The 20,698-nt window shown below is 45.2% G+C and overlaps 1 protein-coding gene across 3 annotated transcripts in view; it reads right to left on the bottom strand.

The window, feature by feature from the left end:
* The window catches only part of LOC134995451 (oocyte zinc finger protein XlCOF7.1-like), a 163,533-nt gene that overhangs the window by 37,469 nt on the left and 105,366 nt on the right, over positions 1–20,698 (bottom strand). Inside the window, exon 12 of one of the 3 annotated variants that reach the window (XM_063951095.1) lies at positions 9,227–11,552. The exons of the other annotated variants lie outside the window; for them this stretch is intronic. Coding sequence (XP_063807165.1) covers positions 11,011–11,552 — 542 coding nt within the window. The 3' untranslated portion in view covers positions 9,227–11,010. Of the gene's footprint in view, positions 1–9,226; positions 11,553–20,698 lie in introns of those variants that run through there. 3 annotated transcript variants of the gene reach the window in all.

The following is a 20,698-nucleotide window of genomic DNA, read 5'->3' as shown; positions in this document are numbered from 1 at the left end:
GTGCCACTGGAGGCACAAAAGGGGGCTGAATATGCAGCACTCCCTTTACAAACGTCTGAACTTCAGGTAGAGAAGTCAACTCTTTTTGAAAGAGAATGGATAGGGCCGAAATCTGGACCTTAATGGAACCCCATTTTAGGCCCAAATTCACTCCTGACTGTAGGAAGTGAAGGAACGGCCCAGCTGAAATTCCTCCGTAGGGGCATTCCTGGCCTCACACCAAGCAACATATTTTCGCCATATACGGTGATAATGTTGAGCTGTTACGTCCTTCCTAGCCTTTATCAGCGTAGGAATTACCTCATCCGGAATGCCTTTCTCTGCTAGGATCCGGCGTTCAACCGCCATGCCATCAAACGCAGCCGCGGCAAGTCTTGGAACAGACAGGGCCCCTGTTGCAACAAGTCCTGTCTTAGAGGAAGAGGCCACGGGTCCTCTGTGAGCATTTCTTGCAGATCTGGATACCAAGTCCTTCGTAGCCAATCTGGAACAATGAGTATTGTTCTCACTCCTCTTTTTCTTATTATCCTCAGCACCTTGGGTATGAGAGGAAGAGGAGGGAATACATAGACCGACTGGAACACCCACGGTGTCACCAGAGCGTCTACAGCTATCGCCTGAGGGTCTCTTGACCTGGCGCAATACCTCTGTAGCTTTTTGTTGAAGCGGGATGCCATCATGTCCACCTGTGGCAGTCCCCACTGACTTGTAATCTGTGCGAAGACTTCCTGATGAAGTCCCTACTCTCCCGGGTGGAGGTCGTGTCTGCTGAGGAAGTCTGCTTCCCAGTTGTCCACTCCCGGGATGAACACTGCTGACAGTGCGCTTACGCGATTCTCCGCCCAGCGAAGAATTCTGGTGGATTCCGCCATCGCCACTCTGCTCCTTGTGCCGCCTTGTCGGTTTACATGAGCCACTGCGGTGATGTTGTCTGACTGAATCAGAACCGGTTGGTCGCGAAGCAAGTTCTCTGCTTGACACAGGGCGTTGTATACGGCCCTTAGTTCTAGGATGTTGATGCGAAGGCAAGTCTCTTGACTTGACCACAGACCTTGGAAATCTCTTCCCTGTGTGACTGCTCCCCACCCTCGGAGGCTTGCATCCGTGGTCACCAGGACCCAGTCCTGAATGCCGAATCTACGGCCCTCTAGAAGGTGAGCGCTCTGCAGCCACCACAGAAGAGACACCCTGGCCCTGGGGAATAGGGTGATTAACCGATGCATCTGAAGAGGTGATCCGGACCACTTGTCCAGTAAGTCCCATTGAAAGGTCCTCGCATGGAACCTGCCGAAGGGAATGGCCTCTATGATGCCACCATCTTTCCCAGGACTCGAGTGCAGTGATGAACTGACACCTGTTTTGGTTTTAATAGGTTCCTAACCAGTGTCATGAGTTCCTGAGCTTTCTCTATCAGGAGATAAACCCTTTTCTGGTCTATGTCTAGAATCATGCCCAGGAAAGGCAGACTAGTCGTAGGAACTAACTGCAACTTTGGAATATTTAGAATCCAGCTGTGTTGCCGTAACACTTCCAGAGAAAGTGCTACGCTGATCAGCAACTGCTCTCTTGATCTCGCCTTTATGAGGAGATTGTCCAAGTATGGGATAATTGTGACCCCTTGCTTCCTCAGGAGTACCATCATTTCCGCCATCACCTTGGTAAATATTCTCGGTGCCATGGAGAGACCAAACGGCAATGTCTGAAATTGGTAATGACAATCCTGTACCACAAATCTGAGGTACGCCTGATGAGGTGGATAAATGGGGACATGAAGGTATGCATCCTTTATGTCCAGAGACACCATAAAATCCCCCCCTCCCAGGCTTGCGATGACCGCTCTCAGAGATTCCATCTTGAACTTGAACCTTTTCAGGTATATGTTCAGGGATTTTAAATTCAATATGGGTCTGACCGAACCGTCCGGTTTCGGGACTACAAACATGGTCGAATAATAACCCCTTCCCTGTTGAAGGAGGGGAACCTCGACCACCACCCGTTGAAGATACAATTTGTGAATTGCAGTTAACACTATTTCCCTCTCGTGGGGGGAAGCTGGTCGGGCCGATTTGAGGTATCGGTGAGGGGGCATCTCTTCGACTTCCAGCTTGTATCCCTGAGACACAATTTTTATTGCTGAGGGATCCACCTGGGAGTGAACCCACTTGTGGCTGAAATTTCGAAGACGTGCCCCCACCAGGCCTAGTTCCGCCTGTGGAGCCCCAGCGACCTGCGGTGGATATTGTAGAGGCCGGGGAGAACTGTGTTGTGAAGCTTCTTTCCTCTGCGCCTGCCTCTGGCAAGAAAGGACGCACCTCGGACTTTCTTGCTTTGTGATCGAAAGGACTGCATTTGATAATGTCGTGCTTTCTTAGGCTGTGCGGGTATATAAGGCAAAAGATCAGTATTACCAGCTATAGCTGTGGAGACTAGGTCCGAGAGCCCTTCTCCACACAATTCCTCAGCCTTGTAAGGTAAACCTTGCATATGCCTCTTTTAGTCGGCATCACCTGTGCATGTTCCACAGGACACGTCTAGCAGAAATCGACATAGCGTTGACTCTAGAACCCAGTAGACTAATGTCTCTTTGGGCATGTTTTATATATATATATATATATATATATATATATACATACATACAGTTGGAGGTCCGGCTCTCCCTTACATAATGTCTATGCGCCGGGTGCCTGAACGAGGAGATAACAGCAAAAGGAATAGGTAGGTCCGGCACTCCAGACGTCTTACAAAATTCAGTCTCACACCAGCATCATAGTAGACTACTATGATGCTGGTGTGAGACTGAATTTTGTAAGACGTCTGGAGTGCCGGACCTACCTATTCCTTTTGCTATATATATATATATATATATATATATATACATTCCAAAAAGGACCGGCACTCCCACTAATGTTTGCACAGGTGCTCCGGTGCCCTCCAGGAAAAGTCCACAGTCAAAAAGAAGAGGCGGCACTCGGAGGCTTAAAGGTGCTAAACTGTATTATCACAAACGAGAACTAACGTTTCGGGGTCAAACTACCCCTTTGTCAAAGTGAACAAAATGTTGTTCACTTTGACAAAGGGGTAGTTTGACCCCGAAACGTTAGTTCTCGTTTGTGATAATACAGTTTAGCACCTTTAAGCCTCCGAGTGCCGCCTCTTCTTTTTGACTATATATATATATATATATATATAAAAAAGACAGCATCTTTTATATATATATATATATATATATATATATATACATATGTATACACATACTAGGGTCTCAATGTCCACGCTGCTACAGCGCTATAACCCCATGCCGACACAATCGCCGGTCTGAGTAGTGTACCAGAATGTGTGTAAATGGACTTCAAAGTACTTTTACTGTATGCTATCTGCAGGATCCCTGAGGATAGCTGTTAAGTCAGCGCTACCTTTTGGGTAAACGTGACAAGCTTTGTCCACCCTAGGGGAAGATTCCCATCGTATCCTGGCCCTAGTAGGGAAAGGACACTCCCTGAGAATTCTTTGTGGGAAGCTGCAGCTTCTTGTCTGGAGATTCCCGCTCTTTTTCTTCATGAGAGGAGGGAAATTTACTTCAGCTTTCTTCCCCTTAAACATGTGTACCCTTGTGTCAGGGACATGAGTCATCAGTGATATGCAAAACATCTTTTATTACAATAATCATATATTGAATACTTTCCTGCCATTTTTGCTGTAACTTTGCATTATCGTAGTCGACACTGGAGTTAGACTCCGTGTCGATATCAGTGTCTATTATTTTGGATAGTGAGCGTTGTGAGACTCTGAAGGTCTCTGCGACATAGGGACAGACATGGGTAGATTCCCTGTCTGTTCTCTAATCTTTTGTGCAATAAATTTACCTCAGCACTTAATTTCACATATCCAATCAGGTGTCGGCGTTGTCGACGGAGACACCACACACACACACACACACACACACACACACACACACACACACACACATTTGCTCCATCACCTCCTTAGGAGAGCCTTTTACCTCAGACATGTCGACACACACGTACCGACACACCACACACTCAGGGAATGCTCATCTGAAGATAATTCCCCCACAAGGCCCTTTGGAGAGACAGAGAGAGAGTATGCCAGCACACACCCCAGCGCTATATGACCCAGGAAAAAACACAGCAATTTAATGTTTACCCAGTAGCGCTGTTATTATCTGCGCCGAATTATGTGCCCCCCCTCTTCATTAAAACCCTCTCTTCTACCGTGGTATAAGCAGGGGAGAGACCGGGGAGCTTCCTCTCAGCGGTGCTGTGGAGAAAAAACATGGCGCTGGTGAGTGCTGAGGAAGATGCCCCGCCCCCTCGACGGCGGGCTTCTGTCCCGCTTAAATATACAATTTCTTGGCGGGGAATCATACATATATACAGTGCCCAACTGTATATATGTTTACTTTTGCCAAAAGGAGGTCCAAATGCTGCCCATGGCGCCCCCCCCTGCGCCCTTACAGTGACGGAGTATGTGGGTGTAGTGTGGGAGCAATGGCGCACAGCTGCAGTGCTGTGCGTTACCTCAGTGAAGAACGGAGTCTTCTGCCGCCGATTTCGAAGTCTTCTTGCTTCTCATACTCACCCGGCTTCTGTCTTCGGGCTCTGCGAGGGGGACGGCGGCGCGGCTCTGGGATCAGGCGGCGAGGGTGAGATCCTGCGTACGATCCCTCTGGAGCTAATGGTGTCCAGTAGCCTAAGAAGCAGGACCTAGCTTCAGAGAGTAGGGCTGCTTCTCTCCCCTCAGTCCCACGATGCAGGGAGTCTGTTGCCAGCAGAGCTCCCTGAAAATAAAAAAACTAACAAAATACTTTCTCTCAGCAAACTCAGGAGAGCTCACTGAAAAGCACCCAGCTCGCTCTGGGCACAGTATCAAACTGAGGTCTGGAGGAGGGGCATAGAGGGAGGAGCCAGAGCACACCAGAACCTAAATTCTTTCTTAAAGTGCCCATGTCTCCTGCGGAGCCCGTCTATCCCCATGGTCCTTACGGAGTCCCCAGCATCCACTAGGATGTTAGAGAAAACAACAATAACAGACAGTTTAAAAATCGAACACCCAGTTATACCAATATTGTAAACTCTACCTAAGTTGTATAAAAATACTACTATACCTCCAGGAAGAATAATAAATTCAGAAAGGGGGTCTCTGTTCTATAATGTATAAAAATATTTGGATTTCCTCCTGCAACCATTAGTGCAAGCTGAATTTACCTTCCTGATCATTTATACTATACTATATATTTTATACTATACTACTGCCTTCCACATCATTTATACTAAAGCTACAAGTTTGGATCCCCTTACCTCCAAATACAATACTTTGTACCCTCAATGTAATAAGTTTATACACTAATAATCCACATCAAGCACGGGTTGAAGCCACCCAGTTGCCTGTTAATTAATAACTCTAAGTATGAAGGACCTGATATACATTTTTTTCATTAATTAGAATGGCATTAACAAGAAACTACTTCATGCTTGATGGACACTTCTATACAGTGCTGTTTTTCAGCAGAACCAGCAGGAACTCAGTTCCTGAACCTCTCATTAAATATGACCTAATCAGGAACTAGGTTCCTGAACCTGTCCTGGGCCAAAATGAATTTTCCATAAGATAACTTTTATTTTAAAGTCCATTTTGAGAGTTTTTAGAAAAAAAGTCAATCTATCCACCCCCATACCCATTGTTACTGAACCTATTTTTTCAGATAAGTAGTACTGCTTCTATATGCAAAAACTGGGATGTGCGATGGGGTTGTACGTAGTTCCTAGCTATGCAAATGCCTAAATGTTTGAGTTTGAAAAAGACCTGTTTTTTACTAGACCAGAACAGGCGCAAGCAATATATGGATATACCAGATACTGTATATAGATGATGTATTTTTATAATGGTTTGGTAAGTATCAGGAATTTAAAGGACTGATGCAACTACTCAATAAGGAAAGTTCTATAAAATTTGCATACAAAATGAGAGAGGAAAGTATGCGTTGTTTGGATGTACAATTATATCTGAAGAACAGCTAAAAGAAATACCCACTTAGATGCACAGTCATCACCCAGCTGTATTAAAGAGGGTTTTACCATTTTCACAATTTTTGTGCATATATAGGATTTACAGTGAACAGTCAGGTGCCATAGAACACATTAACCTTATTGTAGGGACAGCCCAATTTTATATCGGAATCGGCTTGATTAAAACATTTTATTATTTGCATTGGGTGATGTATCAATGTATATTGTATTGAGGAAAATGTCTGTGAATGGCAAATGATTGGAAATTGAATTTCTTTGCTGGAATGTACTCATACACACCAGAAGTCAAGATACAAAATGATAATAGCCCTAGAAACAGTCATCAGAGGTTGGAGTTTGTGTATAACACAGCAGAGGTCAAACCTATAAACCCCAGGAAAGACCCTTAGTCTACCAACGTGTGAAACTTTCTTCCTGGGCTGGTGTATAATGGAGCTAGAGTTTGTTGACACAGGCCTGGCCTTCAGACTTCAAACAGTAACACAGATAATAGCATCCGCCTTGCTCAGGTGACCAAGAGACCACTAGTTTTGGAAGGGTTAAAAGGAGTTCCAAGGTGTGGGTGCTGCGAGTAAGTGGATTTAAATATGAGTAACACTCCACAGATAGTGTTTATTGTCGTGAAGGGATCCATTGAATCATGATGAAACCAAAACCACAGGAAGAGACTTCACTTCCATACCATCGTTCGACACTACAGGTGAGCTCAACTGTGTTTTCTTCCTTTTATTTTATTTCTTGAAATTGTTATTACGCTTACCCCTGCGTGCCTGCTGGTCTGTGTTGCGGCCTCCGCCTTCGGTGGTACACGGGCTCCGGCGTCTGGCTGGAGTGGCTCCCGGCGGTTTCCCGGGGCAGGAGCGCCGCCATGACACTCGGCATCACGTGGGCGGGGAGCAGGTGACGTCATCAGACTGTTCCGCCAATCCAGTGGAGGCGGGAGATTCAAAGTCAGACGCCGGGCAGAGCCTCGGCGCCTGAGTATCGTCTTTTCCCCTGAAGTGGATGCCAGTGCTCTTGTTCCCGGCGTGTCTCTCTGTAGTTGTACTCCAGTGTCTCCGGCATTTCCAGGTGCCAGTTGATGTACAGTTTCCAGCGTTCCCAGCGGCTGGTGTGTTCCTCTGCGGTCCAGTCACCAGCGCTTCTCGGAGTCAGCGTGGGCTGCGGGCTAAACACCGCTCTCAAGTTCTACAGGTCATCAGTGCCTTTAACCAACGCTCTCAAGTTCTACAAATCATCAGTGTCTTTAACCACCGCTCTCAAGTTCTACAAATCATCAGTGTCTTTAACCACCGCTCTCAAGTTCTACAAATCATCAGTGTCTTTAAAACACCGCTCCCAAGTTCTACAAATCATCAGTGTCTTCAAACACTGCTCTCAAGTTCTACAAGTCATCAGCGTCTTTAAACACCGCTCTCAAGTCCTACAAATCATCAGTGTCTTTAAACACCGCTCTCAAATTCTACAAATCTTCAGTGTCTTTAAACACCGTTCACAAGTTCTTCAAATCATCAGTGTCTTTAAAAACATCGCTCACAAGTTCTTCAGTCACCAGTATCTTTTACATCGCTCACATGCTCTTTAATCACCAGTATCTTTATAAAGCATCGTTCTCAGTGTCTTTCACCATCACTCACAAGTACTTCATTTATTAGCATCTTTAACATTGCTTACAAGTTCTTCTATAGGCCTGGACATTCTCCCATAAGTTCCCTCGCTGCTATGTGACATTGTGTTGCTCCCTTCCTGCAATAAAGTTCTTCAATATTTTCACCAAGCCTTACTGTCAGAGTCCTGTATGAGGAAGACCTATATCAGGCCATCCCTGTTCCGACCCAGCTGTGGTTCCTCTTCCCTACCATCGGAAGAACCCCCGAGTTCACTACACCCCCAACCTAGGTCAGTGACACTTGTGACCATTTTTTTTGTAACTATAAGCTTTGAAGATATTCTTGAATTAAATACAATAATTCTAGTTCTGGTTCTGTGTTTTATGACCCAAGACCCCAAGCGGCCCATGTTGCCTATTTTTCAAGTACAGTATAAATAACTGTGTGCATGGGTGAGAGATGAATCTTGCCCTGGGCGTTGTCTCAAAATGTCACTTCAGCTGGTGGCAGTGACTGTGTTGATTAACCATATACGCTGAGGTAACCAGAAGGTGTCACAGGCGGCAATTCTCAGATTGGTGTATCTGGAGGATCTGTGCACCGGAGTTGTGACACTTATGATAACAACATTTATTGCTAGGGGTTATATTCCCAAAACAGTTAAGCAAGCCAAGGAGAAGCTACTTTAATTAACAAAATACTACACAGAAAAAAAAAATCTATGGAAAATAAAATTGTCAGGGTAAATGAAGTCCCAGAATAATAGCAACAGCAGTTCAGATAAGGACCTACCTGCACTAAGATATAAGCAACTGATGCCTTGCTTCACGAGAGGAAGAAATATAAAGACATTGTAATACACAATGATGTAACTAATTTAACCATGGAACGTCCACATCATTTTTTAATGTAACTAATTTAACCATGGAACGTCCACATAATTTTTTGGGCATGTGTAACTTGCAGATAGCTGGACACTGGTAATACATTTAACCACCCTAGATTGGGCGAGAATTTTTTTAACACGTACATCCAGATTTGTAATTTTTATCTAGATCTAATTTTATGTAGGCAAGACTGGTCGGATGTTCAAAGAAAGGATGGCTATGCACAGATCCTGAATACACCTGGCTCTAGAAGGAAAACTGTGGAACAGCCAGTGCCGAAACATTTATATGACTAAACACAATCTAGTCAGTTTGAAATATTAAATGATTGACTGGATCCCTCCAAATAATACAGGGGGTTATAGCGCCACAACCCTATTACAAAAAGAAGAATTTTGGATCCATGAATTAAAAACTGAAGCACCTTTGGGACTAAATGAACACTTATGATTTACATGCTTTTTAGAAGTGTTATGGTAATATAGAATAATGCAACTACATCTGATATTATAGTATAGTATATTCCAAACCCTAAACATACAGTATTTGCATATGATATGACACAAACACTATGTAATTAAATATGTATGATCAATGTTCCATAAAATGTCTGAGCTTGTCTGTGAGTTCTGTGGGGGAGCTATAAGTACACCCTCACACCAATAAGAATCACCAAAGAAAACAAGGCCAATAGCCAAATTTAATAGAATAGTACACAAGTACACAATAATTATTTATTAAAACCAATATTTTCACATGATAGGCATAAAAACCTTGATGATCGTGTAATGTCTGTGTCTTCCCACAAAAACAGATTCATATTTCATGTGAGATGGTTAGTTTTGTTTCATCCTTTTCATTTAAAAAGGAAACTATTTTTCTTAAGATTATCTGTGTATATCCTGTTTATTCATTATTTTTGTGTATATGTTAGCTTTTGTAACTTTTCTTAGATTAAAACTTCACTTAATCACATTCTTCTCTGTGATTCTTATCGGATCCATTGTAATTAGGATTCAGGCAGTCCATGCTACATTTATGTGTGTAGGTTATTATTTGGGTATTAATAACCTGGATGGTAATTGTTGTCGCAAAGAGAATTCAAGGCTTCCTATTTGGAGTGTGTCACTTCTGAATTAACTGTAGGTGGTGGCAGAAATATTTGTAACATTAATAGTGAGTGGGAGATATAATGGAAGAGTTTAAAAATTGCTGGAAAAATATCTAGTTGCTGTTTTTGAATAATTTTGTATCAGTCCTACGTCACGCAGACTGAAGTTAGTGCTGACTTAACAAGAGTTACAAACAGCAGTGTGTGATTGAAGTATCTTGGAATCAGGTCTGTGACATATAGGGGGTCATTCCGAGTTGATCGCTGGCTAGCTAGTTTTAGCAGCCGTACAAACGCTATTCCGCCGCCCACTGGGGAGTGTATTTTAGCTTAGCAGAAGTGTGAACGCGTGTGCATCCGAACTCTGCAAAAACAGTCTGTGCAGTTTCTGAGTAGCTCTGAACCTACTCATCGCTTGCGATCACTTCAGCCTATTCGTGTCCAGATTTGACGTCATACACCCGCCCAGCGAACGCCCAGCCACACCTGCATTTTTGCAAACACTCCCTGAAAACGGTCAGTTGACACTCAGAAACGCCCCCTTCCTGTCAATCTTCTTGCGGCCCCCAGTGTGACTGAAAACTTCACTAGAACCTGTGCACAACTACAACGGGCTTTGTACCTGTACGTCGCACGTGCGCATTGCGGAGCATACGCATGCGCAGAAATGCCGATTTTTAGCCTGATCGCTGCGCTGCGAACAATGGCAGATAGCGGTCAACTCGGAATGACCTCCATAATAAGGTATTATTTTTCATTCAATGTGTAATTAGATTTAATGGTCCACCACAGATTTTGCAGAAAAGTTTTTTTTGGGGGTGAAGAGCAGCAAAATCTGACAGTAGGTGAGTGGAAGGGGGCGCAGATTAGTGTTTTATAGAATAAGAATAAATGAATAATAGGAAAGGCCCATTTATAGCATGATTCCCTGAATTGGGAGACGAGCGCAGCGTTTTCCGTCTAGCAAGAGGACTTGACTCTTCCAGCTCCTTTGAAAGGGAGGAACTAGGGGCTCATCCTACACTTCTGATGTGTGTTTACTTTGTAGCTTCCAGTTGTTCTTTTCTAGGAGGGTGATGAAGCAAAGTAATCACTACATTTAAACACAACAAAGTCATAGAAGTAATAGAGACAGTTCCGATGTCCCATCACTCTCCTACCCAACATAATACAATCCAATAAGTAAGTCAAGTATGTGCATTTATAGATGGATCCATTAATGGACACAGCACCTTCTACATGCACAGGACTGAGGACCAAACGACATAGTCCTGCACCTTATAATGTATTTGGTAGGAAAGGAAGAATTTTTTTTAAAGTTATTAACAAGGCTTCTTATGTATGTGCCGGGCAGTTTATTCACCGAGACCGGTGTGAACTCTCTGATGTCGACAAAAGTTTGAGCTATCAGAAAAGCAGCGGCCGCACTGAGAACACACAAATGGTCTCTCCCCGGTGTGAGTGCGCTGATGCTTGACAAAGTCGGCTTTCTGTACAAAACATTTACCGCACTCCGTGCATGAAAATAGATTCTCGCCAGAGTGAATACGCTGATGCTTAGTAAGGGTAGACCTCCAAGCAAAGCATCTCCCACAGTCTGGGCATGAAAATGGTTTCTCCCCGGTGTGAGTCCTCTTATGGTACAGAAGACGTGATTTCTGATGGAAGGATTTCCCACAGTAAGAGCAGTGAAACAGTCTGTCCTCAGTGTGACATCGCTGGTGGGTGGAAAGAGCCAATATAGAGCTGAAAAACACTCCACATACTGAGCATCTATACAGATTACTGGCACTATGCGTCTGCTGATGAGTGACGAGGGCTGAATGATTAGGGAAACATTGCTGACACTCCGAGCACTGATGCGTCTTCTCAGGATAGTGTGAGGAGGCGTGCGGACCTGTTGGGGACAAAAGTACTAAGATAAACCCTCTATACATCAGCAGATGTATCGCGTCATCATGTATGATAAATTCAGTGTAGTTATATATGTATGCACCATAAAGATATCAGATATTATTGAATGTAATCAGTACCATATACTGTACAATAGTTACTTAACCCTGCCATTCCAACATAACCTTGGAGTTTGTCTAGAACTGTCTGGTTTACTGTGCATTTAAAACAAATGGACTGTAGTTCTGACATCATCACTCCACTCACACCAGCACAATGGAAGCAGCCATCTTTCTTTTACACTACTAGAATGTTGCTGAATCTGTCTCCTTCCCTCACTGGCAATACGTGTAAAACACCAAGCAGAATGGGACAGGACAGAGTTATACAAGCATAGAGTAATTCTGGGACAGAACATACTGTATGTCCAGGGAATATTTTTTAAATAAACCCCACCTATTCCTGTAACTACCGGTCACCTGGATGGCAGCTCTTCCTGTCTCATCTACCGGACTAGCAGCCCCAGCACTGGCAGATATAATAGTGTGTGGGCTGTGAGTCAGAGTGGAGGTAGCAGTAGGAAGCAGCGCTGGATTATGGTCGGCTGTGTGCTTACAGACATGGGGGGTGTGAGAGGCTGCTATCCAGAGATCCCCAACTCAGGGATAGACCCCTGATAACAGCAGAGACTAATCCTACATGACGCCGGGTCAGACAGCAGCAGGAGGCATTATATATGCAGGAGGCAACCAGTAGGCTGAGTGGAAGTTATTACTATAACAATATGTATTGTAGGAGGGGAGGTCAATCTTCGACAACGTTATTACCGATACAGTACGAAAACATTGCTGACCTTCCTGTGCACCTCTATGTGGGTGAGAGGAAAAATCATCGATACTGGTATCTGGCAGGTACCATATTAAACCGTCACATTGCAGCATTGACTGATAATCGGATACCTTGGTCGCAGGGTACGGTACCATTGCTGGTGATATTACAGGTCACACACAGACATGCTGAGAAATAACCTGTCCCTATGTACTATGATTTATAATATGGTATAGAGAGGTGAGTGTGTGTAATGGGACAGACGTCCTCTGTACTCCACAGTGACTGGGTAACAGGAAACCTGTACAGCAGGCACCAGGACGGGCAGATGCCAGCCGCGGGTATGACAGGGCCACAACTCTCTGGCACATCTACACATCAGGGTGTGATTACCTCATAGTCGGGTGAGTGATGTAATAATAAAGATGGAGCTGTAGATAGAGATTACCTAGATATTAGTATAGGCCTGATCCCACACCGAAGACTCGGATCAGTTATAAACGCCCTCATGCTAGGGCATGAATACAATGGTGGCTGAATAGATACAATATTGGTAGATAAAAACAGACACTTGTAGTACATATAAAACACGCAGAGGAGGAAGGGGCGACCAGAGCAGGACCTGAGGACATGTGCTGTAGTTGCACCAGTGATATGCAATACCTGATGACATAACTACTGGTGTAAAAGGTAATGTCTGCTTCCTGCAGATCACACAGAGATATTTAACAGTAGATACATGGGAAGGGAGAGTTAAAGGAAATAAAATGAAACGCTAGAGATGTATCAGAGTAAAGTAATGGGTAAATGTGGCAACTATGGGGGTGATTCAGATCCGATCGTATATGTGCTACATATATACGATCAGTTACTCAGACATGAGAGGAGATGCCCAACACATGGTTAGTCCGCCCCGCATGTCAGACCCCCCCCCCTGCACGGGTGTGAAAGAGTCGCACGGCGGCGTAGCTTTTGCACCAGCCGAGTTACTCCCTGCTTGCGCAGCCTAGTTGCACTGGCAGGCGGCTACCCGCTGCGTCTTGAGTCGCAGCGGTTGCATTTGGCATCAAGCAGCCGCCGCGGCCCGCCCATGCAACGGTCTGGACACGCCTGCGTTGTCCGGACTGCGCACCACCAATGGCATTCTAATGCCATTGGCACGCCCCCTCCCGCCCCGCTACCGCCTCTGCCTGTCAATTAGGCAGGGGCGATCGCAGCCCTGAGATGCTTTTAGCTTTTCACTGGGCCTCCCGGGGTGCGCACGTGTGCACTCCCCAAAGGGCTTCAGACTGCGTTCGCTGCCGCTGCAGCAATCCAGTCTTAATTAGGCCCTGTATACAGTAGTGTCATTCAAGTGATGCATTTTTACTTGTTTTTCAAAGACCCAAAGTTTATTAGTGTTAAAATCACTAAAATATGAATTACCGAGGAGGGAGCCACTATCACTGGGGACATAAAGCAGAAAATACAGTAAGACAATGGGGAAGGCCGGATGCTAGGGGGCACAGAGAGGAATTAGTAGAAGGAAGACAGGTGGTGATGCCTCTCTATAGGTCACTGGTGAGACCACACGTGGAATACTGCGCACAGGTCTGGGAGCCGCATCTTCTTAAGGACGAAGGACGACTTTAGCGGTGCATCAGGTCTAAGATCATTTACTAATGGGATGATAACTTAATCAACTGATTAGGACCACCCCCAGACTATCCCTGCCTTTATCTGAGAAACTTCCCAATCTTTCCTACAAGACAGACAATGGAGGGGAGGCACCCAAGCAATATATGAAACAGAGGGTGGGGTAAGTACAATCAATAGTATAAGTGCACAAAATTACAGGAAAATGACTTTTCACTGGATAAGGGTTTGGAGGATGAGCATCCACAGTGGATCTCACATCCAGAAGGTAATGGCTGGCAGAGGCTTGGAGAGATGACCACCCTGCTGTCAGGCATAAATCACCTGCTGAAGCCTGAGCCCTGCATGTAGAATGGCCCCTATTACCTCTGACACCTCACGTGATGGGCAGACATTACTGCTACCAGCAGAACACCCTAAGTCACAGGTTCTCAAGCGCGGTCCTTAAGGCACCAGTGGTCCAGGTTTTAAGTTTATCCATGCTTGGCCACAGGTGACTTAATCAACACCTCAGTCAACGTGATTTAACCCTTTGTACTGAGCCATGGATAGACCTAAAACCGGCACTGTTTGGGTGCCTTGAGGACTGCGTTTCAGAACTTCTGCAACGTTCAAGCTAACCAAACATTACAACATCTACAGATGTGTCCTAATACATTGTGGCTTCCGCCGCGCCCGACAGTCCATCCCATAGACAGGTCCTGGGCAATTCAGCCGCGCCAAGCTTCTTTTCTTATTCGCATAAATAACTCGACTACAGTAGAAGCGAAACAATGCACTGATCAGTCTGATGTGCGACATTTGTACATCTGTGTGTGTGAGTCTGAATCTGTATGCAAAGTGCTACGATGCATCGGCCGCTGTTTTCCTAATGCAGGGTTCTGTTGTGCTTCATCTGCACACCTATAAATCTAATTACTGTGCCGTTACAGTCGCAGCCCGGCGCCTCTAGTACACTGGGAGTGGTCTTTCGCTGCATCTGAGATGCAAATAAGCAACTTGCAAAGAAAAAGATCAGCTCTGGATAGATGGGCGTCCTGCGCTGTATGGCGAATTGGACACATCTGTAATACAACATTAAGGTTTCGAGCTGACACCATCGGCTTCTAGGAGGCCTAATTCTCTTTATTAGTATAAATGTATTAGTCCACACCTAATTAATCTGCTGTGACTAATGTCCCAATATCTTAGGAATCTTTCCTTTCGCGCAGCCATGAGAACGCAGAGTCCCCTGATTATCTCAGGGTATAGAACGGGAAACACAGAGAAACAGGTAATAGTGTGATATTGGGAGTAATTCAGACCTAATTGCTGCTGTGTGTTTTCGCACAGCGGGCGATCAGGTCTGTACTGCGCATGCGTATGCTCCGCAACGCGCCGGACAACGGGATGGTGCGATAAAAACGATCGCATGGGCGATCGCAAGGTGAATGACAGGAAGAAACCGTTTGTGGGTGGCAACTGACCGTTTTGTAGGAGTGCCTGGGAAAACGCAGGAGGTACCAGGGGTTTGGAGGGAGGATTTCTGACATCGGCTCCGACCCGGATCATCGCAGCAGCTGAGTAATTCCTGGGCTTAGCAGAGACTGCACAAACTCATGCTGGTGCAGCTCTGCTACAAATGCAAACGCACACAAAATATACCCTCCCCCTGTAGGCTGCGACTACATGATCGCAGCAGCAAAAAACGCACCCTAGCGATCAGGTCTGAATTACCCCCATTGTCTTCTACAGGACATAAACATTAAATACACAGCAATGCTCACCTACTGGTGATGGTAGGAAGCTACAGATGTGTTCTCTTTCATCCTTGCTGCAGTCACGCTAAACAGCTCTTCAAGTCGCGCCATGCGCTGGTGGGACGCTGTAGCGACGCACTACCTTTTTTTGCATGTTTTGGAGTGAAAATGCGTCTCAGTGGCAAAGTAATGCAATAGGACACAGGAGCAGATCCTGCTGATTAAAATGATATGCGGCATGCAGAATGTGTGTAATTGCGGCTGCATCTTCATCTGAAATGCCACGTTACAGTGTTTTCCTGGAAAACACTGTAGCATATTATTTTGTAAGCAAATACAACAGAACTCTCAAAGCTGAAAGTGGACAAATCTATGGGGCCAGATGGGATACATCCAAGGATATTAAAAGAACTTAAAGAGGTGCTGGTAGCACCATTGACAGAATTATTCAACCAGTCATTAGCTACAGGAGAAATTCCAGGGGACTGGAAAAGAGCAAACGTAGTCCCACTGCACAAAAGTGGAAGCAAGGAAGAGGCAAACAACTACAGACCAGTGAGTCTTACATCAGTAGTAGGGAAATTGATGGAAACACTCTTAAAAGAAAGAGTTGTAGATTATCTCAAATCCGGCAATTTACTGGATCCCAAACAGCATGGATTCACTGGGGGGAGATCATGTCAAACAAATCTTATTGACTTTTTTGATTGTGTGACTAAAGTGATGGATAAAGGTGGAGCCATGGATATAGCTTATCTAGACTTTAGTAAGGCTTTTGACACAGTTCCACATCGCAGACTGCTAAATAAACTTGAAAGTTTGGGATTGGATATTAGGATTATTGAATGGATAAGATCTTGGTTGAAGGATAGAAAACAGAGAGTTGTGGTAAATGGAGTGCATTCACAGGAGGGAAATGTTACCAGTGGAGTACCCCAGGGATCTGTACTTGGACCAGTGCTTTTTAATATCTTTATTGGTGACATTGCAAATGGCATTAAAGGGAAAGTATGCCTTTTTGCAGATGACACAAAGGTATGCAACAGGGTAGACACACCAGGTGGGGTAAAACAAATGATTGAGGATCTAGGTAGACTAGAGGAATGGTCAAGAGTCTGGCAATTACAATTTAATGCCAAAAAATGCAAAATCATGCACTTGGGTCTCAAAAATCCTAAAGCTAAATACAGTATTAATGGCACTATACTGGAAACTACTGAGGAGGAAAGGGATCTAGGAGTCACTATTTCAGATGACTTAAAAGCAGGTAAGCAATGTAACAAGGCAATGAGGAAGGCTAGTCAGATGCTTGGCTGCATTGGGAGAGGAATCAGCAGCAGAAAGAAAGAAGTAATAATGCCACTGTATAGGTCATTAGTACGGCCTCATCTAGAATACTGTATTCAGTTCTGGAGGCCATATCTTCAAAAGGATATTAATACATTAGAAACTGTACAAAGGAGGGCAACTAAAATGCTGCATGGCCTACATCACAAAACATACCCAGAAAGACTAAGAAATCTCAATATGTATAGTTTGGAGCAGAGAAGGGAAAGGGGGGACATGATAGAAACTTTCAAATATATGAAGGGTTTTAACAAAGTCCAGGAGGGAAACATTCTCCAAATGAAGAGAAGCAATAGGACAAGAGGACATGCACTGAGACTGGAGGGGGGGAGGTTCAGGGGAAATTTGCGGAAAAATAATTTCACAGAAAGGGTAGCGGACAAGTGGAATAGCCTCCCATCAGAGGTGGTAGATGCTAAGACAGTAGAGCAATTTAAACATGCATGGGATAGACATAAGGATATCCTTACAAAGAAATAAGGATCAAATAAGGTTAGTGATAAAAAATAATATAAAATAAAAAATAAAAAAAATAAGGGGCAGACTAGATGGGCCAAGTGGTTCTTATCTGCTGACAAATTCTATGTTTCTATGTTTCTATGTTTAAATACAGTCACAAACAGGATATAGGCATGCTGCATATCATTTTAATCAGCAGACGCTGCTCGTGCGTACTATTGCATTACACTTTCGCTGCCAAAATGCAAAAAGAAAAGACGCACAGTGCTACTGAGTCATACGGCAGTCACGCGTTATGTGTAATGCAACTTGTAGCACATGGCGCACAGATGTAAGAGGACACCTCTGTATATAAGACCACAGTGGTGATAGGGGTGGAAGACCAGCATAGAAACTGCCCTGAAGGCACCACCATCATGTTCTACTTTAACATTTGGCAAACATTAGTCATGAAATCTCTAGTGACCTTTGGTCAGTATACACACGTACATGGAGGCGATCTCCATTCACAGCCTGGAGTTGGCTGAACGACACAATCTTTCAGTGCCAAAGACTAAGGGACAACCAGTCACACTAGTCATTTAGTTGACAATCATTGTGCAGTGGGCCTGATTCAGGCCCCAAAGTACCGATGTTCAGTACTTTGTGTATGCGCCAGACCCGTACTGCGCGTGTGCATTATGACTCTGCGACATCGAACACAGATCGCAGGAGGCTGTTAGTGATTGATACTCTGTTGCCATTTGGGGACGTCGACGTCCTGCGTTTCCCAAAACAGAGGCGTGTCGCTGCCGCTGTAGGGGAGTGACGAGGACAGGATATCTGTCAGATGACGGAGCTTTCCTGGCCTCTCTGACTGGTCTGCAGCGGCCAGCTTGTGCGATCCAATGTGTCATGCAGCTGGACGATAATATGGCAAGTGCTCCGATGCTGCGGCCGGGGATGCAGCTCGGATCACTAATATAAGTAGACATATGTAAACAGGATGCGTCTACTTAAGACGCCTCCTGCCATATTAGTGCTATCGATGCTATTTCCATGTAAGTAGCAGCGATAGCAGTTTCGCCCACATCTAGATCAGGCGCAGTGTACGGACAGCTTTAATTGTTACGCTGTAGAGACCCTTATGGGATAAATCATGGAGAATGGAAGGAACAGGATTATTTGTAATGTTACACTTTGTTTACATTGTTAGCGATATTCTAACTTACAGTTATATCTGCGCTGGAAATGCAACAACTTGCCCTGGATAACAGCATAAGAGAAGCATAATACATAATATCATATAGAAATAATTAGGATAAAAGCAGATGGCTGACGTATTAGTGTATGAGAACTCCAAGCAAATGGGTTCCAGTGCACTTTAGTTATTGGCTGAGGTGGAATTCCTACAATTTGGTTGCATGTCACATCACAGGCGTCCTTCTCAGTGGTCACGCGTCCCACCACAGACGGCCTTCTCAGTGGTCACACGTCCCATCACAGACGGCCTTCTCAGTGGTCACACGTCCCATCACAGACGGCCATCTCAGTGGTCACACGTCACATCACAGACATCCTTCATAGTTGTCACATCACAGACGTTCTTCTCAGTGGCCACACGTCCCATCACAGACGTCCTTCTCAGTGGTCACGCGTCCCAACACAGACGCCCTTCTCCGTGGTCACACGACACATCACAGACGTCCTTCTCAGTGGCCACGCGTCCCATCACAGACGCCCTTCTCAGTGGCCACACGTCACATCACAGACGTCCTTCTCAGTGGTCACACGTCACATCACAGACGTCCTTCTCAGTGGCCACACGTCCCATCACAGACGTCCTTCTCAGTGGTCAAACGTCACATCACAGACATCCTTCTCAGTGGTCACATGTCACATCACAGACGTCCTTCATAGTTGTCACATCACAGACGTCCTTCTCAGTGGTCACACGTCACATCACAGACGTTCTTCTCAGTGGCCACACGTCCCATCACAGACGTCCTTCTCAGTGGTCAAACATCACATCACAGACATCCTTCTCAGTGGTCACATGTCACATCACAGACGTCCTTCATAGTTGTCACATCACAGACGTCCTTCTCAGTTGCCACACGTCACATCACAGACGTCCTTCTCAGTGGTCATGCAGTATGTCACATCACATCACAGGCACCCTTCTCAGTGGTCACACATCACATCACAGGCACCCTTCTCAGTGGTCACACATCACATACGTCCTGCTCAGTGGTCACGCATCACATCACAGGCACCCTTCTCAGTGGTCACACATCACATCACAGGCACCCTTCTCAGTGGTCACACATCACATCACAGGCACCCTTCTCAGTGGTCACACATCACATCACAGGCACCCTTCTCAGTGGCCACACATCACATCACAGGCACCCTTCTCAGTGGTCACACATCACATCACAGGCACCCTTCTCAGTGGTCACACATCACATCACAGGCACCCTTCTCAGTGGCCACACATCACATCACAGGCACCCTTCTCAGTGGTCACACATCACATCACAGGCACCCTGCTCAGTGGTCACACGTCACATCACAGACGTCCTTCTCAGTGGTCACACGTCCCATCACAGACGCCCTTCTCAGTGGTCACACCACATCACAGGCGCCCTTCTCAGTGGGCACAAGTCACATCACTGACGTCCTTCTCAGTGGTAACGTCACATCACAGACGTCCTTCTCAGTGGTCACACGTCACATCACAGACGTCCTTCTCAGTGGTCATGTCACATCACAGATGTAATTTCTCAGTGGTCACGTCACATCACAGACCTCCTTCTCACATGAATGTCTTTGCTTCTCCCTTTTTACACAAAAGCAGAGTCCTACATCCCAGATCTGCGTCAGCCTCAGACTGAGAGGACGCTCGCTACATAACGGCACTTTTTATTATATCTGTCACACTGGTAAATGTAACTAATGTAAATGTCCCAGTTTCTACATTCTGACAAGATGAAACCAGACCATCACTGTTATTGCTTATTGTGGAGGGACTGAGGGATGAAGCTGTAATGTGCATTGTACTGGTATACACATACATTATGCAGCACTTGGGACATAAGTAGCTCATATCATCTTCATCGCTTTGTTGTAAACCCCGGGCGTGCTCTATCGATGGGCACAA

Source organism: Pseudophryne corroboree, chromosome 2 (genome assembly GCF_028390025.1).
Source record: "Pseudophryne corroboree isolate aPseCor3 chromosome 2, aPseCor3.hap2, whole genome shotgun sequence".
Lineage (NCBI taxonomy): Eukaryota > Metazoa > Chordata > Amphibia > Anura > Myobatrachidae > Pseudophryne > Pseudophryne corroboree.
The sequence above is the reverse complement of the archived record's forward strand: the minus strand, read 5'-3'. Positions and strand labels throughout refer to the sequence as shown.